Here is a 23,410-nt window from a genome sequence, read left to right on the forward strand (position 1 = left end):
CAGGGATGAAAGGCAAACAATGTGTGGACAAGGTCAGAAGCAGTAAAGCATGCTGGAGGTTGGGTGTGGAGCAGGGGTGTGGAGCCACCATAACGGTACTCTGCACCAAGTGGGAGCAGTGTAGAAAAGCACGAGAGAGTGTGGGCTTTGGGTTCTAATCCACACGGATGCTTGTCTGCTATGAGGACTTGGACAATAACCTTTCCATGCTTCAGTCCCCTCATCTGTAAAACAGGAAAGTTACATAAAGTCTATCTCCTGTAATGTTTATAGAGTGTCGGGAGGATTAAGTAAAATAATGTTGACAAAGCATCTGGAATACATCTGTAGTCACTGTCAACAAGGTACCTGAGATCTATCAGATGCTTTTATATGTGCTTTTTTTCCTAATCTCAGGACAATCTTACAAGAAATGTATTATTATAACATCTTTTGAGACAGGGTCTCTTAATTTTACATTTTCAGCCCTGACCTCTTTCCTAAGCTCCAGAATCATATTTTTGATGGCTTCCTCAGCTGCCTAATAGTCATCTCGAACCTAACATTCAAAACAGAATTCTCCATTTTCCCATCTTACTTTCTCACCTGCTATTCCCACATGTACCAGTTTAAATAAGGAGCATCATGTTTACCCAGCCATCAAGCCAAAAATGGAGATTCCCTAATTCTCTCTTCCTCTCACACCACATGCCATCTACTGCAAGTTCTGCTGGCTGTTTTCTCACCACCTCCCCTGCCGTCATGACACATGGCACAGTTTTTCACCATGCCTTATTTAGCCAAGGTCAACAGCCTCTTTTTTTTTTTTTTCAATGCTGAGGATTGAACCCAGGGCCTTGTGCCTGCTAAGCAGGGGCTCTACCTCTCAGCTACACCTCCACCCCTTTTTATTTTTTAGACAGGGTCTAAGTTGCCCAGGTTGGCCTTGAATTTGTAATCCTCCTGTGTCGGCCTTCTGTGTAGCTGGCATTATAGGAATGGGCCACCATGCCTGGTTCCAACAGCTTCTTGTCTGGTCTTTCTTTTGCCACTCTTTTCCTCGGCAGCTGATTTTTTGCACTGCACTGAGTGATCTTTTGGTAATAAATCAGTTCCAGGTGATGAAAATTTTTCTAAAATTGACTGTGATGATGATTGTACAACTGCATATACTAAAACCACCAAACTTTATATTCTGAATGGATGAATTATACAGTATATGAATTACATCTCAATAAATCTGTTTAAGAAATTGAGGAATCTAACTAACAATTCTGAAACTGCTACACATGCTTCTGGGACTGGAAATGGCTGTTGGATGAAAGGAATCAGGTTTCTCACCACTGGAGAGGAAAACTGCACATAATCAAGGGAGAAAAGCTAGAGGGAAACATGCAAAACAGAACTAGCAACAGACTCCTCGGTTTAACTCACGGATGGTGTGATGTAGACACAAGTGGATAAAGGACTTTGGATGCCTATGTATACAGACACTGATTTCTAATGTCATTCTCTAATAAAAGGAACCAGGTTCTGTAGAGAAATGTCTCATTCTAAGGTGGGGGTAGGACTGTATAAGAAAAGCAAGAGCATGTTGTATGCCAGAAAGTGAGGAGGTTCTAAAGAAAAGAAAAGGTATCAAAGGGACACAGGATCTGGCTTGAAGAAGTCCCAGTGGTCAGAGCCCCGGAAAAATTTCAGCAATAAAATGATGGCATTGGATTATAATCCAAAGTAGAAAATAAGTTTCCAAGAGTCTAAACTGAAATAAATAAAAGACCGAATAAACACATGAATGGGAGATACAGAGGACGTAGACACTTCCCCCAACTCCTGACCTTGTGTGGGTCTGTGCTGGGTGACCTGCTTCCAAGGAACAAAGTAGGAAAGGAATTAAAAAAACATACAGACACCTACTTGGGCAGGTGAACGGACGACCACACCGGTGGAGTCTGTCGATGGTATGGCCCTCTGACAAGAGAAGGGCACCTCACTCCTGTGATATTCTTCCCTGAAACCCAACCCCAATCTAACCATGAGAAAACCATGAAAAACCTTCTACAAAATATCTGACCAGGACTCCTCGAAACTGTCAAGATCCTCTGCACCTCCTAGAGGAAAATGTAGGCCCAACTCTCCATCATGTCGGCTTAGGAACCGACTTCTTCAACAAGACTCCTAAAGCACAAGTAAAATCAAGAATCAATAAATGGAATGGCATCAAACTAACTTCTTCACAGCAAAGGGAACAATCAAGAATGTGAAGAAAGAGCCTATAGCATGGGAGAACATCTTTGCCACCTGCACCTTAGACAGAGCATTAATCTCCAGAATACATAAAGAACTCAAAAAACTTGACACCAACTGCCCCCCCCCCAATAACCCAACCAATAAATGGGCAAAGGAACTGCACCTGCACTTCACAGAAGAAATATGAATGGTCAGCAAATATTTGAAAAAATGATCTTCAACATCTCTAGCAATTAGAGAAATGCAAATTAAAACTATGCTGAGATTTCACTTCACTCCAGCCAGAATGGCAATTATCAAGAATACTAGTAACAATAAGTGCTAGCGAGAAAGCAAGGGAAAAAGTACAGTCATAGATTGCTGTTGAGACTGCAAACTGGTACAACCACTCTGGAAAGCAGTATGGAGGTTCATCAGAAAACTTGGAATGGAACCACCATTTGACCCAGTTATCCCACTCCTTGGTACATACCCAAAGAAGTTAAAATCAGCTCAATTCACAATAGCTAAGTTACGGAACCAGCCTGGGTATACTTCAACAGATAATTGGATAAATAAAATGTAATATGTTTTTTGACTAATATTCCATTGTGTATATATGATATAGATAGACATGTATATATACACAATGAAATATTACTCAGTCATGAAAAAAGAATGACTTTATGACATTTGCTGGTAAATGGGTGGTCTAGAGATTATCGTGCTAAGTGAAATAAGCTAATCCCCAAACACCAAAGGTCAAATATTCTCTCTGATATGCAGATGCTAACATACATCAAGTGGGGGTGGGTGACAGAAGTTAAGTGGATTAGCCAGGCATGGTGGTATATACCTATAATCCCAGTGGCTCAGGAGGCTGAGACAGGAGGACAGTGAGTTCAAAGCCAGCCTCAGCAGTTTAGAGAGATCCTAAGCAACTCAGTGAGACCCTGTATCTAAATAAAATACAAAATAGGACTGGGTATGTTGGTCAGTGGTCAAGTGTTCCTGAGTACAATATCTGTTACTCCCCCCATCCCCAAAGAAGTTCAGTGGATTAGACAAAGGGGAGTAAAGGGAAGGGAGGGAGATAGGAATAGGAAAGACAGTAGAATGAACCGGGAAAATCTTTCCTATGTACATACATGAATACACCACAGTGAAACTCTACATCATGTACAACCACAAGACTGGGATACTAATTAGAATAAGTTATATTCCATGTATGTATAACATGTCAACATACACTGTATTGTCATGTATCTCTAAAAAGAACTAAAACATACTTTTAAAAAACTGTCAAGGTCATAAAAAACAAACATTAAAAAATTGTTACAGATCAGAGGAGAGAGACCAAGAAGACATGATGACTGAACACAATGTGGTACCCTGGGACAAAAAAAGGACATCAGCGAAAAAACTAGTGAATTATGACTAAAGTCTGGAGTTTCTGTCACTTTCTTAGAAGTGACTTGGACCAAGCTGTCAATATTAAACACAGTGATGGGCATATTGCAACTTTTCTTGAAATCTAAAACTATTTAAAAATAAGGTTTATTAAAAATATTTTTAAAAAATCAGATCACGTCTCCTTCATGGTCGGGCCCCTAGCCACCTCAGGGAACTGGCTTCCGACTGTTGATCCCTCTTGGTCACAGAGCCCTTCTGCTACCCCAGGAAAAGGCCAGGCTCGCTCTCCATGGGCCTTCACTCCTCCTGCTCCCTCAGTCTGAGCCTGCCTTCTGGGGTCCTTCATGGCTCTCCTTTTCCTCACAACATTCAGTTTCCTGGTCAAATGCCACCTCTTCAGACTCCTTTCCTGGACATCAAACTTGAAATCTAAAACTCTCCAACCCATTTATGCCCCATTTTTCTGCAAAGTATTTATCACGACCCTTTATTATATCATGAATTTACTATTTTTGTCTTCTACTCTAGGATGGAAAATACATGAAAGCAGGGACGGATCATCACCTCCTACAATAGTGCCTGGCCCATACGAAGTGCTCATCATAAATCTGCCGAATTAATAAATTGCTACTTTGTCATTAATTTATTAATTAACTACTACCCTGAAGGAGGCGATTACATATATGAAGCTCACATAACAGGTAAGTGACAAAGTTCGACCCTGAAACCTAGGCCTACTTGACCTTTGAACCGATGATCATTCATGCTGCACCAGGTTTTCTTTATCAAAGGTGAAAATGGAGTGGACAATGAATCAAGAGATGCAGGGGGGCACAGAGAGCAGGAGATCTCCTAAACCTGTCATGCGGCAGCTAAGTTGCTGGCTGGGCAGCTGTGAGCACGGAGTGCAGAGAGTGCTTCCTGGCTGTGCCTGGTAATAAGCTATTTGAGGCAGAAGTCTGAATTAAATTGACAGGTAAAGGTGAGTGAGATTTTTCTCATGGTACCTCAATTTTTTCATTTGTTACATATTGAAAGTACAGAATCAGGATTATTACAAAGTATTGTTATAAAAGAATTTAAGAAAATAATGTTTTCCAACTCTTTAATTTCTATTCAGTGAGAGTAATTTTAGCAACTACTGTTTCAAAGTGTCAGACATTTAGGGGTCTGACCTCCAAAGAAGGCTAAACAGCATCATCTGAAGGCTCTGGATGCAGAGGCAGGGCCTTGCTTGGACAGTCATTCACTAATGCCATCTTCCTCAGTGGAAGCGGTTCTTCCCCCAATTACTAGTTACCAACTGCTCTCTGTTCTCCTCTTAAGTTTCTCAGGAACTCCCTCGGCCACACTCATACTCCCCATTACCAGGCCCCTGGGCATGCTGAAGTGAAGTGATGGGGACTCATCTCCATATCTGATATTACAGATTTTAAAGGGGCAGAATTTGTTCCTTTGATTTTTGCTACCGCAAAACTCAGAAAGAGATGCTACTACTAATGAAACAGATGCAAAGTCTTACTAAACCTGCTATAATAGATCTCATTGTTTTCTATGTTGAGGCCAATAATGAACTACAACATTCTGATTTCTAAAATATCATTTATGGGCTGTGAAAATCTATGAGTCTATTGAGAACAATTGAGAGCTACATCTCATCTTTCTAATATCCTATTCTAACTCCAAGAAGAGGCAAAATGCTTGTTTTTCTTAAAGAGCCAGGGAGCAAATATTTAAGGCTTTGTAGGTCATAGGATTTCTGTTGCAAATATTCAACTGCCATTGTAGGGAAAACAGCTATAAACTGTATGTAAACAAGTGAACATAGTTTTATTCCAATAAAACTTTATTTACAAAAATAGGCTGCCACCTGTAGGCTGCAGTTTGCCAACTACTTCTGTAGTGCAGACCACAGGGTAGCTGGAAAGTATTCTGAGGCCAGGCAAATCACCTCTGTATCACACCAATATCTGGGTAGAATTCAGGAATCTTTGTCATATAATCCTGAATTTGGGACAAGGCCCCAAGCCATATCAGTGTTGACTTTGATTCCCAATTGGTTCTAGAGTCCTTCAATGTCTTGGATGAGTTTTAGTTGGTACCAGGGACTCATCGTAATGTTGGTGAGGAAATGATGACAGCTATACTCTTCCAAGGTGATGTAATCCAGAGAAGAGAATCTCTAGAATTGGCACACCCTTCTCCCTAGTGAACCCAGCCCAGGACCGACTCTGCGGTACTCCTAACCTAATAAGACTGCTCTAGGCTACAACACCAGAGGCCCCTGAGTGTAAGCAGGTGACACGCTGGGAAACTGCTGTTGAAGAATGACTCTCTGAGTGTAAAAAGCAGACTGGAGCAAGGTGAAAGAAAAGACAGGAAGTTCTGTGAGTAGACGCTGCAGTGTCTAGGTGTGAGGTGGCTCTTGGTGGCTTGTACCACGGCAGAGAGAGAAATGGTTGAATTAAAGAGATTCAGGAAGGAAAAGCCATAGTGACTGAATGAATTATAGGCCTTGGTCAAAACTCATCAAGTTGTATTCTTAATTGGTGAATTTTATTGCATACAAATTATAACTCAAAACAGATGAAAAAAAAAAAAGTCTGTAGTAGTGTCTGGCTGGTTGTGGTGGAAGCAGAGGTGAGGTGAGGAGACAGAAGGATTCCCAAATTTCTCGCTTCAGTGTGAAGGGGATGGTGCTGCCACTTCCTGAGTTGGAAGAGTGGAGGAGGACTAGGTACTGTAGGCCCAGGCTTACACGTGTTGAGTTGTTGGTGTCTGTGAAACATCTACCTGGAAATGTCAGGCAGCAATTTGATAAATAGTTCTCCAACCAGAATTTGAGATTGAACTGAACTGAGAATGAATTGATTTGGGTTGGAGATAAAATGCAAGACCACTAAAATGGGAGTCCAAGATGGCCCAAGACAGAGTCCTGAGAACATCAGCATTCCATAGATGGTACAGCTACAGGAATTAATGATGGAGCCTGAGGTCCTAAAGCAAGGAAGAAGGGGACCAAAAATTCACAACACACTGGAATTTAGGGTATAACAAAAAAGTTTAGGTTCTTCCAATCTAGAATTCAATTGGAGTGTCATTGTTTTCCTTTTCTGCTAAAAGGTAAGCTAGGAGGACAAACGACCATTTGGTTAAACACCTTCAAAAAGAGACCTCCTAGAAGTCTATCAGAAATGGTATATGATGAACTCAGAGTCCTCCATGATCAAAGTGGAAAGCCCACTGAATCCAACAGTAAATCACAAGATAATTCTCTGGCTCTGGAAAAGCCCTGGTATTTTGAGAAATGTCAGTACTGTTGTTACACTGGGAGAAACTTGTGGTGGGGTTCACCAAAGGAATGGAAAGACATCCAGAAAAATTCTAGTTAAAATCTCAATATCCATGACTCACTGACGTCAACAAAAGAGCCCTTTTAGAAGTGAGTATAGGGTAGGGATGCGCAGGGTAGGAGTTCTTGTAGAAGATGACAGCTTTGGATCACTGTGCCAAGCTACGTCCTGTTAAATCAATACAGTAATATGCATAAGCACAATTATTAATGTGCAGTAAGCATAGTAACTGGCTTCCAAAGTCTGAGACTCTCAGATCTATAAGGCAAAAATGTCATTCTTCTCTACATGTCACCATGCAGCACACCATAAATAATTCTGGGAGCAAATCAGTTACTTTCCTTCTCTGTCACTAAAATGAATCAAGGCATTAGTGTGGAGAGATGGATTTACAAGATGCAAGGTTGTTCCTTTTCTAGATTATCTGTCCTCAAAGGACCGCAACCTAGAGAGAGGACAAAGGAGTGGGGGAAAGACATCCTACTAACAGCTCACTGCCTCTGGGCCCTTGCTATATTACAAGCTCAAGAGAAAAAAATGCTGTGTCCAGTGAGAACCGTAAAAGAAATAAGCTCAACTATGCGCACAATTCTCTGGCTCCACCAGATTACAGAGAGGAGGGAGTGGTTGTTGGAGCTGAGACTTGTTCAACACTGTTCACTTTTACCCATGGAATGCTGAAGTGATGATGTTAGCTGAATTTGTCAGATTACCTCTTTTCCAATACTAAATGCATCAAAAACCTTTATTAAATAAAAATCATAATAAAAGAAAAAATATCTGATTCTTTCTCCCTCCACATTCCGTTTTTCTGCATTGCCACCAGCCACATGCAGCTGCTTAAATTCCACTTAATTCCAATTAAACAAAATTAAGGGGCTGGAGTTATGGCTCAGTGGCAGAGCACTTGCCTAGCATGTGTGAGACACAGGGTTCGATTCTCAGCACTGCATACAAATAAATAAAAAATAAAGGTCCATCAACAACTAAAAAATTATAAATAAATAAATAAATAAAATTAAATACATTTCCTCCATCACACTGGTCACATTTCAAGTGCTCAACAGCCACACATGGCTAGTGTCTGCTGTACTAGTAATGCATAAAATATGGAGAAACATGGGTAGCATGGAGATGCCATGACAAAGTGCTACAGAAAAGAAGAGCCTCCAAGAAGATTCAATTAAGGATATCACCAAACTTACATTTCAGAAAAGTCCCTCGGGTTGCAAAGAAATGTGGGGACAGAGAACATGGGATCCATGAGAAAGAAGGAACTGCACCACTGGACTGATTTGCATTGCGTGTTTGCTTCACTAGCTAGAGCAAGCTGCAATATTTTAATGGTTTGATACTAAAAGAAGTGAAAAATGTCTCTGGTTAAACATAGTAAGTTTAACTAAGTGGGATCACCACAGGGATTTCAGCTCTGTGACAGAGATGTTCTTCATATGCATCAGGCCATGGCACACCACTACCACCTGGAAGTGGCACTGAGCCAGCTCCTTAAGAGGAAATTAATTAAAAGCCTCTGTAGCATATGAGAAACTGCAAAAAGCAAATGTGTGTTCAGGGATGTATTAGAGAAACAGAGATAGGGAATGTGGATATGAGAGGAAGACAGTGTACTGGAGGGGGCAGGAGAAAATCTGTGAGTGTTTGTGTAGGGAGGGACGTTCTATCGGTCATTTGTCAGATCTAAGTCTGGATGCTCCCATGTCACCACCAATTCACTCAATTCTTTGCAACCAGAGGGACTTTTCTGAAATGCCATCTGGTGATGTTATTATTCTTATTAAAACTTTCCAGTGGCTCTTCTTTTCTGTAGAACTTTGAAACAGCATCTCCATGCTACCCATGTTTCCATGTTTTGTGCTAAAACCAGTACAGTTGCCACTGGCCCCATGTGGCTACTGAACACTTGAAATATGACTAATGTGACAGAGGAAATGAGTTTTTAATTCTATTTAACTGGAATTCAGTGGTTCTGCCAGATTAGGAGAGGTGAGACTGTGAGGAAGCTGGAAGAATCTGAATGATAAGAACTTGTGCTCTGGTCTTCCACAGCATCTCTAGCTCCACATAACCTGGTTGTCTTCCTGCCCAAATCTTCCTCCTGTGCATGACCAAAGGTACCTCAACCCAAGCCAGGAAGGAACCCAGAACATTATCTCTCCCTCTTCCTCAGCCCCCTGGGCCAGAATCTCCACAGCCTGCCTTCACTCCCACCACCCCACAGCCTCTGCAGTGAACATGGCAACACCATGGAGTGATTTCTCCCAGATCTGTTTCTTCCACCCTGCTCTACTGGAGTCCCTATGGATGGGACCTGCTCTCGCTCAGGACCCCAAACTCTACTCAGTGCAATGAGGAAGAAACTCTCTGTTTCTATACTTCTATCAACTTTAGTTTTTCAAACTTGGATTTTTAAGTATGGGCTTGGAAATATTCAAGTGTTCTGTTTGTACTAATTGGAGTTTGAATTGGTGGAAAGTTTACCTTAAATGCTTGAGTGGAGGTGAAATCTAATCCAAACCCCCAAACAGCTGAAAACTGGCAGTCTGCCCAAGCCCAGACGGGCCTTGGGAATCTGCCAACACTGAGGACCCTGCCATTCCATAGATGATGTGTTAATTTTCAACTATGCCACTTTTCTGTCTTAAAAACCAAAACCAAACAACAACAAAAAAGAGAAACAACAATTCCTATATTGACTTGGAGAGATTCTCAAAAATTCAAACAAGCCATTTTTTCCTGAAACCCTCATTAATTCCTGCTTTTCAACCAAATTCTATTTCCCCCACTTCACAGGTAAGAAGATCAGTGGCTGAGTTCACGGATGGTTAGTTTTTGACTAAAACAGTCTCATTTGCCTCATTTCTCAGTTTCTCTAATATCTCTGCTCCTCTCTATCTAAAAAGCTAACAGATTGCAGTTTTTATCATTCTACTTATTTTTTAGATAAACTGATAACCCTACCACAACTCCCAGTCAGAAGGCCATTAATACCATCACAGTATAATCTTCTCTTTGCTCAGTCACGTACACAGTTCAGGAACTGCATTCACACTATGGCATCTTCTTGCCTTTAAAAATGGCTTTTTCATGTGAAGTACACATTGAAGAAAAAAAGTTCAAATGATAACATCTGCCCTAACCTAAAATTTCTAGCAACTGGTGACTACCCGGAATTGATGTTCTGATATTTACCTGTTACCCTTCTAGGATAATATATATCAAAACAAAACATCTCCACACTCTGAACAAACAGAATGGAAAGCATTTTTTAACCCTTGACAGAAATAAAAATGAGGTGGTAGGCAGGTAGTGGGGGCAGTCTGACTGCTCTGTATTCTTCCACACGTTTCCTGTTCCTCCTTGAGGGGGCATCATCCATATGTCATTCTTATCTTCTACTTGCTGGTTCTTTCCTTTCAGTTTATTTCCAATAAAGACAATATATTAAATCTTTACAAGAATCCATAAGTAGAAATAAATATTTCAGGGAGAGCCAAGGAATACAGAGGATAAACTCTTATAGATAAAGAGTACCCCCATGTCACAGATTTAGAAAAATTGAAGCTAAAAACACATGTTCACATCAGGAGAGAGCTAGGATCCAAACTCAAGGCACTCTGGCTCCAAAGTCTGGGACCCAGTGTACAGCACCACGTGGCTCTGCGGAGGGGGAGACTGGTTGCTGCCCTGCTAGGAATGTCCCAGTGGGGCTGTACGCAGGGACTCTTACCTGGTCAGGGTCCTGAGTCTCTACAAAGATATAGCTATATCAAAGTTCCTCTGATTTATTCATTCCCTAAATCCTTTCTTCCAGGGTAGTCTACACATTGGTCTCTTGCTGCCTTCTAAGGTCATTTCCCTAACCTGCTTGATGGAGAGAAACACCTGGAATGTTTGTTAAAAATGAAACTGCTCAGGATGCTGTCCTTTGAGGTTCTGATCTATGGGGTCTGATGTAGTCCCAGAAATGCATATTTTAAACAAGTGCCCTGGGGAAAGTCTTCTCATCAGGTGGGTTTGAGAAATGTTGCTCTAGATGTTTTAGCCAATAGGAACAAACGCCATTGGCTTTAAGTATTATAAATTAAGTCAAAATATTATTAATTAGTGACATTTCTGCAGCTGAATTAATCCAAAGCAAATAGCGCATATGGTACAAATTGTTTGTTTTCTTCCAGTAACGACATGCTAGGTGGGCTGGCATGTCTTTGTGGCTTTTTCTTATTGAGTGATAACTATTAGAGAGAATTCTTTAATGGTGTGCCCTTGAGGGAGTTTCTGCATTGCTCTGGTCATGGAAAAGCTTAAATTAAGTAGAAAGCATGCTGTTTTATACAGTTCTTTTAGGTTCTAAGAGAATTTCAGAGAAGAGGAAATTTTAAAAGGGAGAAAAGAGTACAGAGTTCTTGTTCCTTGAAGGACTCTAAAGTGAATTCTTTAGAGAATTGTGTAACTGAGAGAGAAGGATTTAGGCTTTTCAACTTAAATGTTTATGAATCATATACAGAATGACTTATGAAAACATTTTATAAGGTTGTAGTTCAATTTACATAGTCTATCAGAAGCAGGGATGATCTTTGACACTTATATCAAATGCAAAATTTTGAAACTTGTGATTATTAAAATACTGTTTAGTGTTAATAAAAGATCTCAAATGTGCCTAATTTGCTCTGACACAGTGTTTGCTGCTTGTCACAATGAAGTTTCCACCTGAGGCACTACTCAGAGCGAACTTCAATTACTGTATGTGTGAGTCATTAGGGGAAAAAGAGGAAGATGAAAGCAGAAATAATACTAAAAGACACTCAAAGGGGGAGATAGAAAGCTGTCCTCTCTGCCCTGTGGAATGCCTTGTTTCCAAGGGGGCCGTTGCAAATCAGTGGCAGGGGACTGTTCCCAACTCTTAGGCACAAGACACACATACCTCTTGGTGGGGGTGGGCACTCCAGAGGACATGTGGCTAACCATGGTGTCATTCATATTGGTCAGAGGGCGAGGAGGGCTGAAAGAAAACACATTTAGGTTTATGTTAATAGTTACCAACACAACTAGTGAAACAAGAATGACAAGGGCAAAGGAACCAATTATCCCTGCTGACAGGCACAGTGGCACCATGGAAAGAGAGACCTCCAGCCTACATAAATCCATCAAGAAGGGGTTCTCTCTTGCAAGGCCATAGGGCTGTAGGGCTACAAAGTACCTGGGGAACAACAAAATATACCACCACCACAACCAGTGGAACCTCAGTGGGTTTTGCTTGTGGTTTTAGTGCACAAGGATGTGAAGTCTGCTACTTAATTTTGATTAATTTCTCTACATGTTATGTAGAGGACTGCCAAGTGTTTGGCAAGTGTATCACAAAGTTCTCGACATTGAGGCATGGACTTTTCTTGAGATTTGTTTACAGCTCACTGTTCTCCCTCACACTTAGTTTGCAAACTCTATTATGTAAACAATTAAGTGGTTAAACACAAAATTTAAAAATAAGACTCTGAAGCAAAGTTTTATTAATCCTGTACTAGAATCTTAATAATCCAAATTTTATACCTATCCTTCAATTAGAACGCTGTCTTTTGTAACCTACTCAAATTTAAAGGTAAAAGCAAGCATTTTTATAATTTGTCTTCCGGGGTTGGATTTCTATACTCAAATCCCATTCCTTCCTCTTGTGAAAGTGCAGAGTGAATGAATCCAGACTTATCAAAAAGAGTCTGTCATCGAAAACTTCAGGCCACTCCAATGCTTCTCCCTCTCTAGGGGCACAGCTACAAAAGGTTTCTGTCTTGCATCTGGAACATGACAACTACTTTCTTCTTGGGAAATCTGTCAGTTTCACTCCTAAACTGAATGAAGTACTTCACAGAAAGACTAGTCCCTCAAAACAGGAAAGTGAAGCCAAAAAGTCCTCTTATGTAGGTGCTGATTTCTCCTTACTTTTGAGAGACGTGCTGATTAGTATACTGCTCTTGGAGGCTATACTAGTGAGTGTTAAAGGATGTCAGCTGGGGCTGGGGCTGGGGTGGTGGCTCAGTGGTAGTGCGCTCGCCTAGCAGGCATGAGGCACTGGGTTCAATCCTCAGCACCACATAAAAGCAAACTGATGTATTCACCTAAAACTAAAGATACATAGTAAATAAATATTTTAAATAAAATAAAAGATGTCACCTATTGTTTTGCATGTTTTCTACTACATTCAAATAAAGACTCAGGGAAATACTTCAGGGAGAGCCAAGGAACTCAGGGTATAAAGAGGAGTTTCTCTCTCTCCATCTACCATGCACTCCTATTTTCTAAAAAAAAATTACATTTCTGGGTAGGGAGACTTTTAAAAAAATGACATCCCATTTAACAGAGAGGATCCAAAATGGAAAGCAATTTGCAGAGAACAGATTGAGGTCTCTTGATTTTTAAGCCACAGTACCATGCTTATTGTTCTACATTGCTTCCCTTGGGTGACAAGTCCCTAAGTAAGACATTCAGAACAGAAATATGCCTTCCTGGCTAGAGTTCAATTCCCAACTATTTGACTGCCCGTCATTCAGACAGATACCCAAACTTTCAAGCCTATTTATGTTGTGAGTTATAATCAACACATCAATTGTTTTAGGTTGACTAATGATGGAAGAGAAAACAGAGATTAGCTTACTTTTAGTTCTAAATTTCTAATTTTGCCTCTGGTTCTTTTAAATCAATTGTCCAGCTGAATCAAGGAGAAAATTCCTATGAAGTAACAAATTCAGCAGAACAGCTTTTCACACTTAAGGGCACTAGAAATTTTCTGGTCTTGAAATAGAATGGCTTTGCTTCTTTAGTACATTATTATTAGCAATCCATTTCCAAAATAAGATAAGAACACTCTCATGTTGCTTTCAGAACTAACACAGTTATCCAGATCATTTCAATATTATGGACACTACTGTATTCAATTTCCTTTCTGATATCCTCAGAGAAATATGACAATAGAATTTTTTTAAATTCCTTTAACATGGATCCACATGATAAAATTTTATGATTTGTAGCATTCTGTTTCATCTGATGTTACAAGTCTTTATAATCACCTCCATCTCAGCAAATATAATGTTCAACTATCATTTTAACACACAGAGAAGCCTCTTCTCTAATATTCAATACTAGGCAGTAATGATTACATTGTAGTCTGTAAACTCAGCAGAACTTCCTTCACGCGGCATAACCTTTCTTGACTTCTAATATGTTTTGCTAGAGATAAGTTTGTGTTTGCAAACCAAAATGGAAGTGGCCTTTGCAAACATCAAGGTCTTTAGTATAGTATCTTCTCCAGAGCCACAGTTTACAAGAAAAACCAACAGCTCCAATGCATTCTTAGAAGATGCAATACACCGAAAAGGATTTCAGGCTTAAAACAAAAAAATCTTCATGAAGACATAGTTGAAAACATCTTCATGTCCAATGAGCTGGGCACATGCATGCCTGTAATCCCAAGCAGCTCAGGAGGCTGAGGCAGAAGGATTGTGAATTCAAAGCCAGCCTCAGTAACTTAGCCAGGCAACTCGGAAAGACCCTGTCTCTAAATAAAATGTAAAATAGGGCTGGGGATGTGGCTCGGTGGTTAAGTGCCCTGTGTTCAATCCCTGATACCAAAAAGAAAAAAAAGAATATATAATGAAATAGCCATTAATAATATAAGTTATGGAAACTTATAAGACAGTAGAATTGGCAAAATCAGATGGGTTTTTTGATCTTTAATACTAAAACCCAGCTGAATACTCCGAACACATCACTAGCTGGTCCATGTCCTCCTTTAGTGTTACTTTTAGACAGTAACAAGTTCCATCTATGAATTCCACACTACAAAAAGGCTACCATAGTTTGGGAGGCTCCTTCTTTGTTAAAAAGATATGTTTTGTTTTTTAAAAAATAGGGCATAAAAGCAGATGGGTGAATAGGTAGAAGGTGGTAAGTAACTCACTAGTCACAAGAGGTGGCTTTTAAAAGGCTTGGAGAGGGGCTGGGGATATAGCTCAGTTGGTAAAGTGCTTGCTTCTTAGTCAAAGGATAAGAAACACACTTCCTGAAAGCCTGTGCAAGATAAGAAAGACCTTTATCTCAGTGAACTAACTATACAGATATGGAGACAGATCTGCAAACAAATAATTACAATGCCCAAGAGTGAGTGCAGGGGAGCAAGCACAGGCAGAATCCTGAAGAGCCACAGTTTACAGGGAAAGCCAGTACCTGCAATGCATTCTTAGAAGACGTAATACACCAAAAACGATTTCAGGCTTAAAAGAAAAGAAATCTTCATGAAGACATAGTTGAAACGTTTTCATGTCCAATGAGCTGTGAACATATTGCCTGGAGAAATGAGGGGGAGTCAGGGAAGGTCCCCAGAGGTGAAGTAATGGGGAGTTTTCCAGATGCAGAAAAAAGCTAAGTGACCCGAGATGGAAATGGTATGTAAAAAGGCACAGAAATACAAAAGTGCACGGCACACTGGGTCTAACTCACTCGATAAGACTCAAAGGGCCTGAAGGGGGTAAGTGAAAATGCACCTGGAAAGGTGGTGATAGCCAGGCTTATTCTCTCATGAGCTAAGACAGCTAGACTTTATATTAGAGGGCGAGGGGGAAGAATTGAATGTTTTTAATCTAAAGAATGATATGATTATAGTTGAGTTTTTAAAAATATAATTATAGGAGTTGTGGGATACTGGTTTTTATAAGGGTTATGCACAAAAATCATCTGGGAAGCGTTTTATAAAGCAAGATGCCCAAACTCTACCCTCAGTTTAGCAGGTCTGAAGCTTTAGAGGCAAGGGCAGTCTTTCTAAAGCACTTCCAACTAAAAATCATTAAGTAGGGTGGATTTGGAAGGAGGAGGGAATGGAAGCTATGAGACCAGGTAAGGTCTTATGGCAAATGTCCAGACTAGGGCTTATGAGGGTGGACAGTGGTAGTGAAATGGGGTAGAGACAAAAGGAAAGATATTGCTGGAGTCAGACAGACATAAGACATGGTGACTGCATAAGAATACAGGGTTAGGGAGTGAAGAATAATGGAATTTTTACCTGGCTGCGGGGGAGGTAGAGGTATCAATATCTGAACTAGGTAGTGGACACAGAATAAGCAGGAAGGTAAGGGTGAACAGGATTTTAGCTGTGAAACTGTAGACTCTCTAGTGCCACTGACAAACACAGGTAACTGGATGTCTAGAAAGCAGATGGAAATAGGAGAATGAAAACTAGGTGAAACGTCAATTTGAAAATATTAGAGTATCTTAAATGCTACCAATTCTTTGAGTACTATGAACACTAGAGAGGCACATCTTTATTTATTGTTTCTAGGTGGGACAGGATAGGTTTGGGAAGGTGACTTAGATAACAGATACAAAGCTTCCGGTTATTGGGAAGACCCCTCTCTCCTATAAAGTGAAAATTTAGTTTACTGGCACAAACCATTTTCATGTAGTTCTCTGCTACGTTTATGTCTCCTCTAAAATTCATGTTAAAATTTAACTGCCATCAAGGTGTCTGAAGAGGAGGTCCCCTCAAGCAGTGATTAATGCCATCACGGCAGGAGTGGGTTAGCATGGTGGGAGTGGGTTGACAAGAGGGTGGGCCCCACTCTTGCACTGGTGCTTGAACCTTCCACCAGGGGATGACACTCGAGGGCCTTTGCCAGCGGCTGGCACTGTGCTCTGACTTCCCAGCCTCCAGAACCCTAAAACAAACACACTTTTATTTTTGATGCATTACACAGTCTCAGATATTCTGTTATATAACAACATCAAAGAGACGAAGGCACTCTCTTAGGACTACACTATTGAAATTCATTCTGGTGGATGTTCTGGAATATACAATAATTCTAAATAAAATTTTCCACAAAATCTCTCTTAAGGTTTTAAAATTCGAATCTAAGACTAGATGATAAATAACTTGTGCCTTTAAAGATCTTCCAGAACAAAGGGTTGGGGATGTAGCTCAGTGGTAGAGCACTTGCTGAGTACATGTGAGGCCCTGAGTTCAGTCCCCAATACTGGGGTTTAAAAAAAAAAAGAGGTAGCTAAAAATCTTCCAGGACAGATTATATGCAAGTGTATATTTGATTCATTTTTTAATTGCTGTGTTTCTATGAAGTCGTTAGTACTGTGCTAATTTCTGGGGATCAAAATTTAAAAAATGAAAACTTAGATAAGAAAAATTCAGAAAAGAAATAATCATGATATAGTAAGCAATTCACACAGATTTATAAGAAAACAATTAGTATTTTAATCAAACAAATATATAAAATGGATATATATCTTTAAAAAGAGGTAACACAAATAACTCAAAAGAGATTCATATTAAATATTACCAAACATTTTCCCTTATAGAAATAATGATTTTTTAAAAAGGAAATCTTTAGCACTGGAGAGGATTTTGACTTAGGTCCTTCATTTACTTTACTAGTAGTCAAGAGTGAAAATAAAACGTCGAGCCAATTTGGCAATACATCCATCAAGACCTTAAATAGTGTTCAAACACTTTTGAATCAGGAATTCTTCTAGGAATTTATTCCAAGGAATTAATCAGAAATATAAATACATTTACTTTAACAAATAATCAGAGAAGTAGTATTTATGATAATTTGGAAGCAGATAAAATATTCACTATGGGGAAAGGAAAAGAAAACAATGGTATGTCCATAATCATAGGGTATTTTGCTGTTATTGAAAAATAATGCTGTGAAGAGTTCTTAATTTCTTTTTTTTTTAATTTTTTATTGTTGGTTATTCAAAACATTACATAGTTCTTGATATATCATATTTCACCCTTTGATTCAAGTGGGTTATGAGCTCCCATTTTTACCCCATATACAGATTGCAGAATCACATCAGTTACACATCCATTGATTTACATATTGCCATACTAGTGTCTGTTGTGTTCTGCTGCCTTTCCTATCCTCTACTATCTCCCCTCCCCTCCCCTCCCCTCCCCTCTTCTCTCTCTGTCCCCTCTACTGGCATTCATTTGTCCCCCTTGTATTATTTTTCCCTTTCCCCTCACTTCCTCTTGTATGTACTTTTGTATAACCCTGAGGGTCTCCTTCCATTTCCATGCAATTTCCCTTCTCTCTCCCTTTCCCTCCCACTTCTCATCCCTGTTTAATGTTAATCTTCTTCTCATGCTCTTCGACCCTACTCTGTTCTTAGTTACTCTCCTTATATCAAAGAAGACATTTGGCATTTGGTTTTTAGGGATTGGCTAGCTTCACTTAGCATAATCTGCTCTAATGCCATCCATTTCCCTGCAAATTCTATGATTTTGTCATTTTTTAATGCAGAGTAATACTCCATTGTGTCCTAATTTCTTGGAAAAGAGCTTAGCCTGAAGGAGGTTAAAAAAAAAAAAAAGGAGGCCAAGGGCTGAGGGTGTAGTTCAGTGGTGGATCTTTCCCAGCATGTATGAGAAAAAAGGGCAAGATAATTAGGGACAGCTAACAATTACTGAATATTGGTATCTACCTTTCAGACACTCTTTGGAGCTGTAAGTACACCATGTGTCTTCACAGCAGCCCTATAACATAAGACACAACTATTCATACATACACACAGCATGGTCTCAGCTGAGTAATATAAGAAGCATAAACCAAGGGAATAGGCCAAAATGTTAAGTGGAACTGTGAGCAATTTCTCCTGTTTGCTTATACTTTTCCTATACTTGCCTGATTTTCCAACTTTTTTTTTTTCCCAGAGAGAAAGGTGCTTAATGTAAGAAAAAAATTTACAAAGTACAGGGGAAAACAGAAAAAAAAAAAAATAACCTATAACGACACTGAGTCAAGTTTTGTAAAGTGAACCTATATTGTTTTTGTTATTAAGAAAGCAAAGTGAAAGTGTAATACAAAACACAGACGTGCATGCACACTCACACATGTGAGATGGTGCTGTACGAGTTCAATACCTGAAGAAGCCCAGTAAAACAGTCTGAGTAGATCCCAAGGTGTACAACCTCCAAGCATCCTCCCACCACCATCCCTCAGGAAAGGAGGTAAAGAAAACACCTCGGATCATTCTGGATTATCTATTCTCTTAGACTGTAGACATTTATGTGATTTTTTTAAAAAAACTGTTATATATTAAGTACACAGCATTCATGGTATGAGTCATGGTGTAGGTACTCAGTAATATTTGTTGATCATGAGTCACACCATGTGTGGAATATACAGTAGTGTAGAGAGTACAGAGTGTCATTTTTCTGTTATATTTCACTTTGGTGAGACTGTTCTCAATGAATGGAACCCTGACATTATTAGCTGTTGTATTTGGTAGATGTGTCCACAGTGTTTCCAGCTAGAGTAGGCCTCCCCCAGCCCTCAAATCGCAGACAGTGTATTCCTCTCTATTTAACTCTATGAGTGTCAACTACTTGATATATGTAATTTTTTTTCTTCTATTCTACCATCTGTGACTTAGTAATAGAATCAGCAGTGGAGTGTGTCTTTAGTAACAACAGCAATATTTACTGAACATTTAATATGTGTCAGACTCAGTGTGACTATTTTCCAGGGATTCACTCATTTAACAACCCCAAAAGGTAGAAACCATTATTCTTATTTTACAGATGGAGAAACTGAGGCATGGAGAGAAGTAATGTTCTTGTGGTCACAAGGCCAAATTATGGAATAACTAGTATTGAACCAAGGCAGTGAGGCTCCAGAGTGTGTTGTCAGTCATGATAATAGAGTCACTTCGGGAAAAACCTTAAGGCTGTTTACTTAAGTTTATAAATTAAAATTGGCAGCACAATAATAATTCTTGTAACCTTTCCATAGAAAGGTAAAACAATAACAGTCATAGAGTATAGTTTTTGGTGATTTATTTTTCCCCATCACACCATTAAAATACTGTATTATAAATGCCTATCCACATTCAAATCAACTTGTATGAGCTCTCATTTTTAATTATTGCCAGGCTGCCCCAAGGAAAACTAGATAAGTCAGAATAAATTGTTTCCTTCAAAAACATGTTTCCAGTTTATTAGGATGACTTTAAAATCTAATCATAACTTCAAAGATTTTCTAGGTTCTTAATCTCAGTCTAACAGCATATATTCATTTAATGAACAAGTTAACTATTATATCAGTCAGACTGCTGACTTAAAAAGAAATGCAAGCTTAACACTGGGCACAGGACCAATAGTAAGTGTTGTGACTTGCTTTGGCTTTCTGAGTTGATTTAGATCCAGGGGCAAGCACTGTCTGCATAAGACTCTAACCAAGAATGTGAACGTATGTTATCAATGTTGTTTAAGCAAGACTTCTACATGAAAATGGGCAAAGGAATAAATGCACAAAGCCCACTCTGAAGCCTGGGGTTGGGGCGAGATCTTGGGCACCTGTCAGAGCTAGCCCTTCTCCTGAGGCCCCTGGACAGAACCTCTTCTGTAGGAGGCCAGGGGATTTCAGCTGTTACCCCTGCCCTTCACATTTTAAATGGTTTGCACATTAGCTTGTTCTTTCCACCAGAGCATATTTTTAGTTGTAGAGATGGGTTACTGTCCTGCAATTCACTCTCACCTGGACAGCTGTCTGCCAGCCATGTACTTGGGCATTCTTGGCAGATTTTTGGTCTGTTTATTACTGTTAGTGTAACATAGAAACAGATTTTATTATGCCCCAATGCTTTCATTTTTGTGATTACTTCTTTTTTGTACTCCCCACAATAATGCTTTTCATAGGGGGTATACATGTAGTTAATACATTTAATCTCATTACATTTTTTTATAGCCAGCTATTTTGACTAGACTCTAGATACCTATGATACTTTTAAAATATTTTATTTATTTATATATATTTTTAGTTGTTGATGGACCTTTATTTTACTCATTTATATGCAGTGCTAAGAATCGAACCCAGTGCCTCATACATGCTAGGGAAGTGTGCTACCATTAAGCTACAATCCTAGCCCCCGTTACCTTTTTTTTTTAATATTTATTTTTTTGGTTGTAGTTGGACACAATACCTTTTATTTTAATTATTTATTTTCATATGGTGCTGAGGATTGAACCCAGGGCCTCACACATGCTAGGCAAGTACTCTACCGCTGAGCCACAACCTCAGCCCCCCCCATGTTACTGTTTTTTTTTTTAATATTTTTTAGTTGTAGATGAACACAATATCTTTATTTATTTATTTTTGTGGTGCTGAGGATCGAACCCAGTGGCTCATGTGTGCGAGGCAAATGCTTTACCACTGAGACACAACTCTAGTCCCCCATGTTAAGACTGTCTTCCTGATTCACTTGGATCACACTTTTAAGTCATGTAGCAGATTTTATCATACTTCAAAATAAAATAAATGGGGGCTGGGGATGTGGCTCAAGCGGTAGCGCGCTCGCCTGGCATGCGTGCGGCCCGGGTTCGATCCTCAGCACCACATACAAACAAAGATGTTGTGCCCGCCAATAACTAAAATAAATAAATAAATATTTAAAAATAAATAAATAAAATAAATGCAAAGCCCACAATTATAGACTTCCTCATTCTTTTACCCAGTGAACCACTCCAGCCCATCTCTCCAGCAAACTGTTCTTGCTTCATTTGAGCCCCTGCCTTGAGCTCTTCTCCCAGGTCCCCTTCCTGGAATGTCCTTCTTCACAGACTTGCCAAAATTTTCACATCTCTTATCAGAAAAACAGCTCCTGAAACTTCAGCATCTCCAGGAACTCCTATGATTATAAGCTCCATTTAAATAAATATGAGCCTCAAAACACAAACAAAAATCTATGCTTATCACACCTAGCACTGCTAGCTTTGGAGAAAACACAAAATAAAACAAGTTAAAGACTGTCATTGCCCTCAAGAAGTTTACAGTCCTGAAGCTGGGGCTGGGGCTCACTGGTAGAGCATTTGCCTAGCATGCATGAGGCACTGGGTTCAATCCTCAATATCACATAAAAATAAACAAATAAAATAAAGGTATTCTGTCCATCTACAACTACAAAAAAATAAAATAAAAAAGAAGTTTTTGTCCAATCATTTTCATAATTGTCACAGCAACAATAGATACTTAAGCTCAGTGTAATATATGATGATTTTCGGATCAAATCATACTTGACAATAATTTACAATCAAAATCATGTAAAACATTTAAAAACATTATGACTTAGTCTAGTTATTTCATTTGATATAATCAAAGATGAATACAATAAAAGAATATGAAAAGTCCTATGAAGGTAACAGTGAAGAGAGTTGTGTTATCTGCATATATTTCTTCACTTGGAGAACCCTGGGGAGAGCTGGAAGTAATGTCTGCATCTGTGGAGCATGAGCAATGCATCTGTGCTCAGTCAGGCCCTTCAGACACACATCTGAATTCCTGCTGCTACTCATGGTGGGATTTCTATTTCACAAATAAGGAAATGAAAATGAAAGAGGATAATCAATGTGTTCAAGATTATATGGTAGGACCAGTACTGGAACCAATTTTTATCTGGTTCTAAAGCCATAGAAGGGATCTAATCCATAGATCCACCCCCCTAATTCAGGCATCTCTGTATTAACCAAATTTTTCAGATCAGAGTTCTCAGGGGAACAATACATTCTCAATTTGAGAAAAACTGCCCTAATTTAGGATGACTGGCTTGAAATCTAACTTGAAGTCACTAAGGAAAAAAAAAAAAAAAACAGGAAGAATTAAGTATCATAACTGATAACTAAATCCATAACAAATTTCACAAAGGGTAGGGGGTGGGTGGCTTCCAGGATACTGGAATTTCATTAGGACACTTGCTGTTACCTTTGCCAAGCTCTTGTTTTGGGTCAGTGTCTAATAGGGCTCACAGCTGTTCATGCTTAACAAGAATGTTTCTGCCCAATATCCCACAGCTCCACCATCAACCCAGGCAATTACTCTGAACTACCCTTTGTGGCAGATGCTGAAATGTCAGCATCTACAGGAAACTCCTCTGATTATAAGCTCCCTTTAAATAAATAAGAGCCTCAAAACACAAACAACAATCCATGCATATCACAACTAGTACTGCTAGCTTTGGGGAAAACACAAAATTGAACAAGTTGAAGACTGTCCTTGCTCTCAAAAAGTTTATAATCCAATCATTTTCATAATTGTCACAGCAACAATAGATATTTAAGCTCAGTATAATATATGACAATTTTGGGCCTTGGTGGGTTAAAGAACAACACACTGAGATTGGAAGAGGATCAGGTCTCCAGAGAGACCTGTGAACCTCTCCAGCAAACTGTTCTTGCTTCATTTGAGCCCAACTTGACCTCTTCTCCCAGAGAAAAGGAAAGCTGCAGACCAAATCAACACAAAATGTTCACTTAGATTAACTTTCCTCAAAAGTTGGCAGCATTCAGGACACAGATATTTCTGCTTCATAAGGCTTCAGGATGTGTTTGTTTTTCTTCAAAATTTAATAGACCTATTCATGGACCC

The 23,410-nt window shown here is 39.4% G+C and overlaps 1 protein-coding gene across 18 annotated transcripts in view; it reads right to left on the reverse strand.

Annotated features, from left to right (window-relative positions):
- Positions 1-23,410, reverse strand: part of Dtnb (dystrobrevin beta) — a 234,482-nt gene that overhangs the window by 59,682 nt on the left and 151,390 nt on the right. For all 18 annotated transcript variants that reach the window (XM_058578414.1, XM_058578416.1, XM_058578412.1 and 15 more), the window contains one exon: positions 11,917-11,994. In XM_058578414.1, coding sequence (XP_058434397.1) covers positions 11,917-11,994 — 78 coding nt within the window. The remainder of the gene's footprint in view (positions 1-11,916; positions 11,995-23,410) is intronic.

Source organism: Marmota monax, unplaced genomic scaffold (genome assembly GCF_021218885.2).
Source record: "Marmota monax isolate L192 unplaced genomic scaffold, Marmota_monax_Labrador192_F-V1.1 WCK01_AAM20220418_F8-fsc00010, whole genome shotgun sequence".
Classification (NCBI taxonomy): domain Eukaryota; kingdom Metazoa; phylum Chordata; class Mammalia; order Rodentia; family Sciuridae; genus Marmota; species Marmota monax.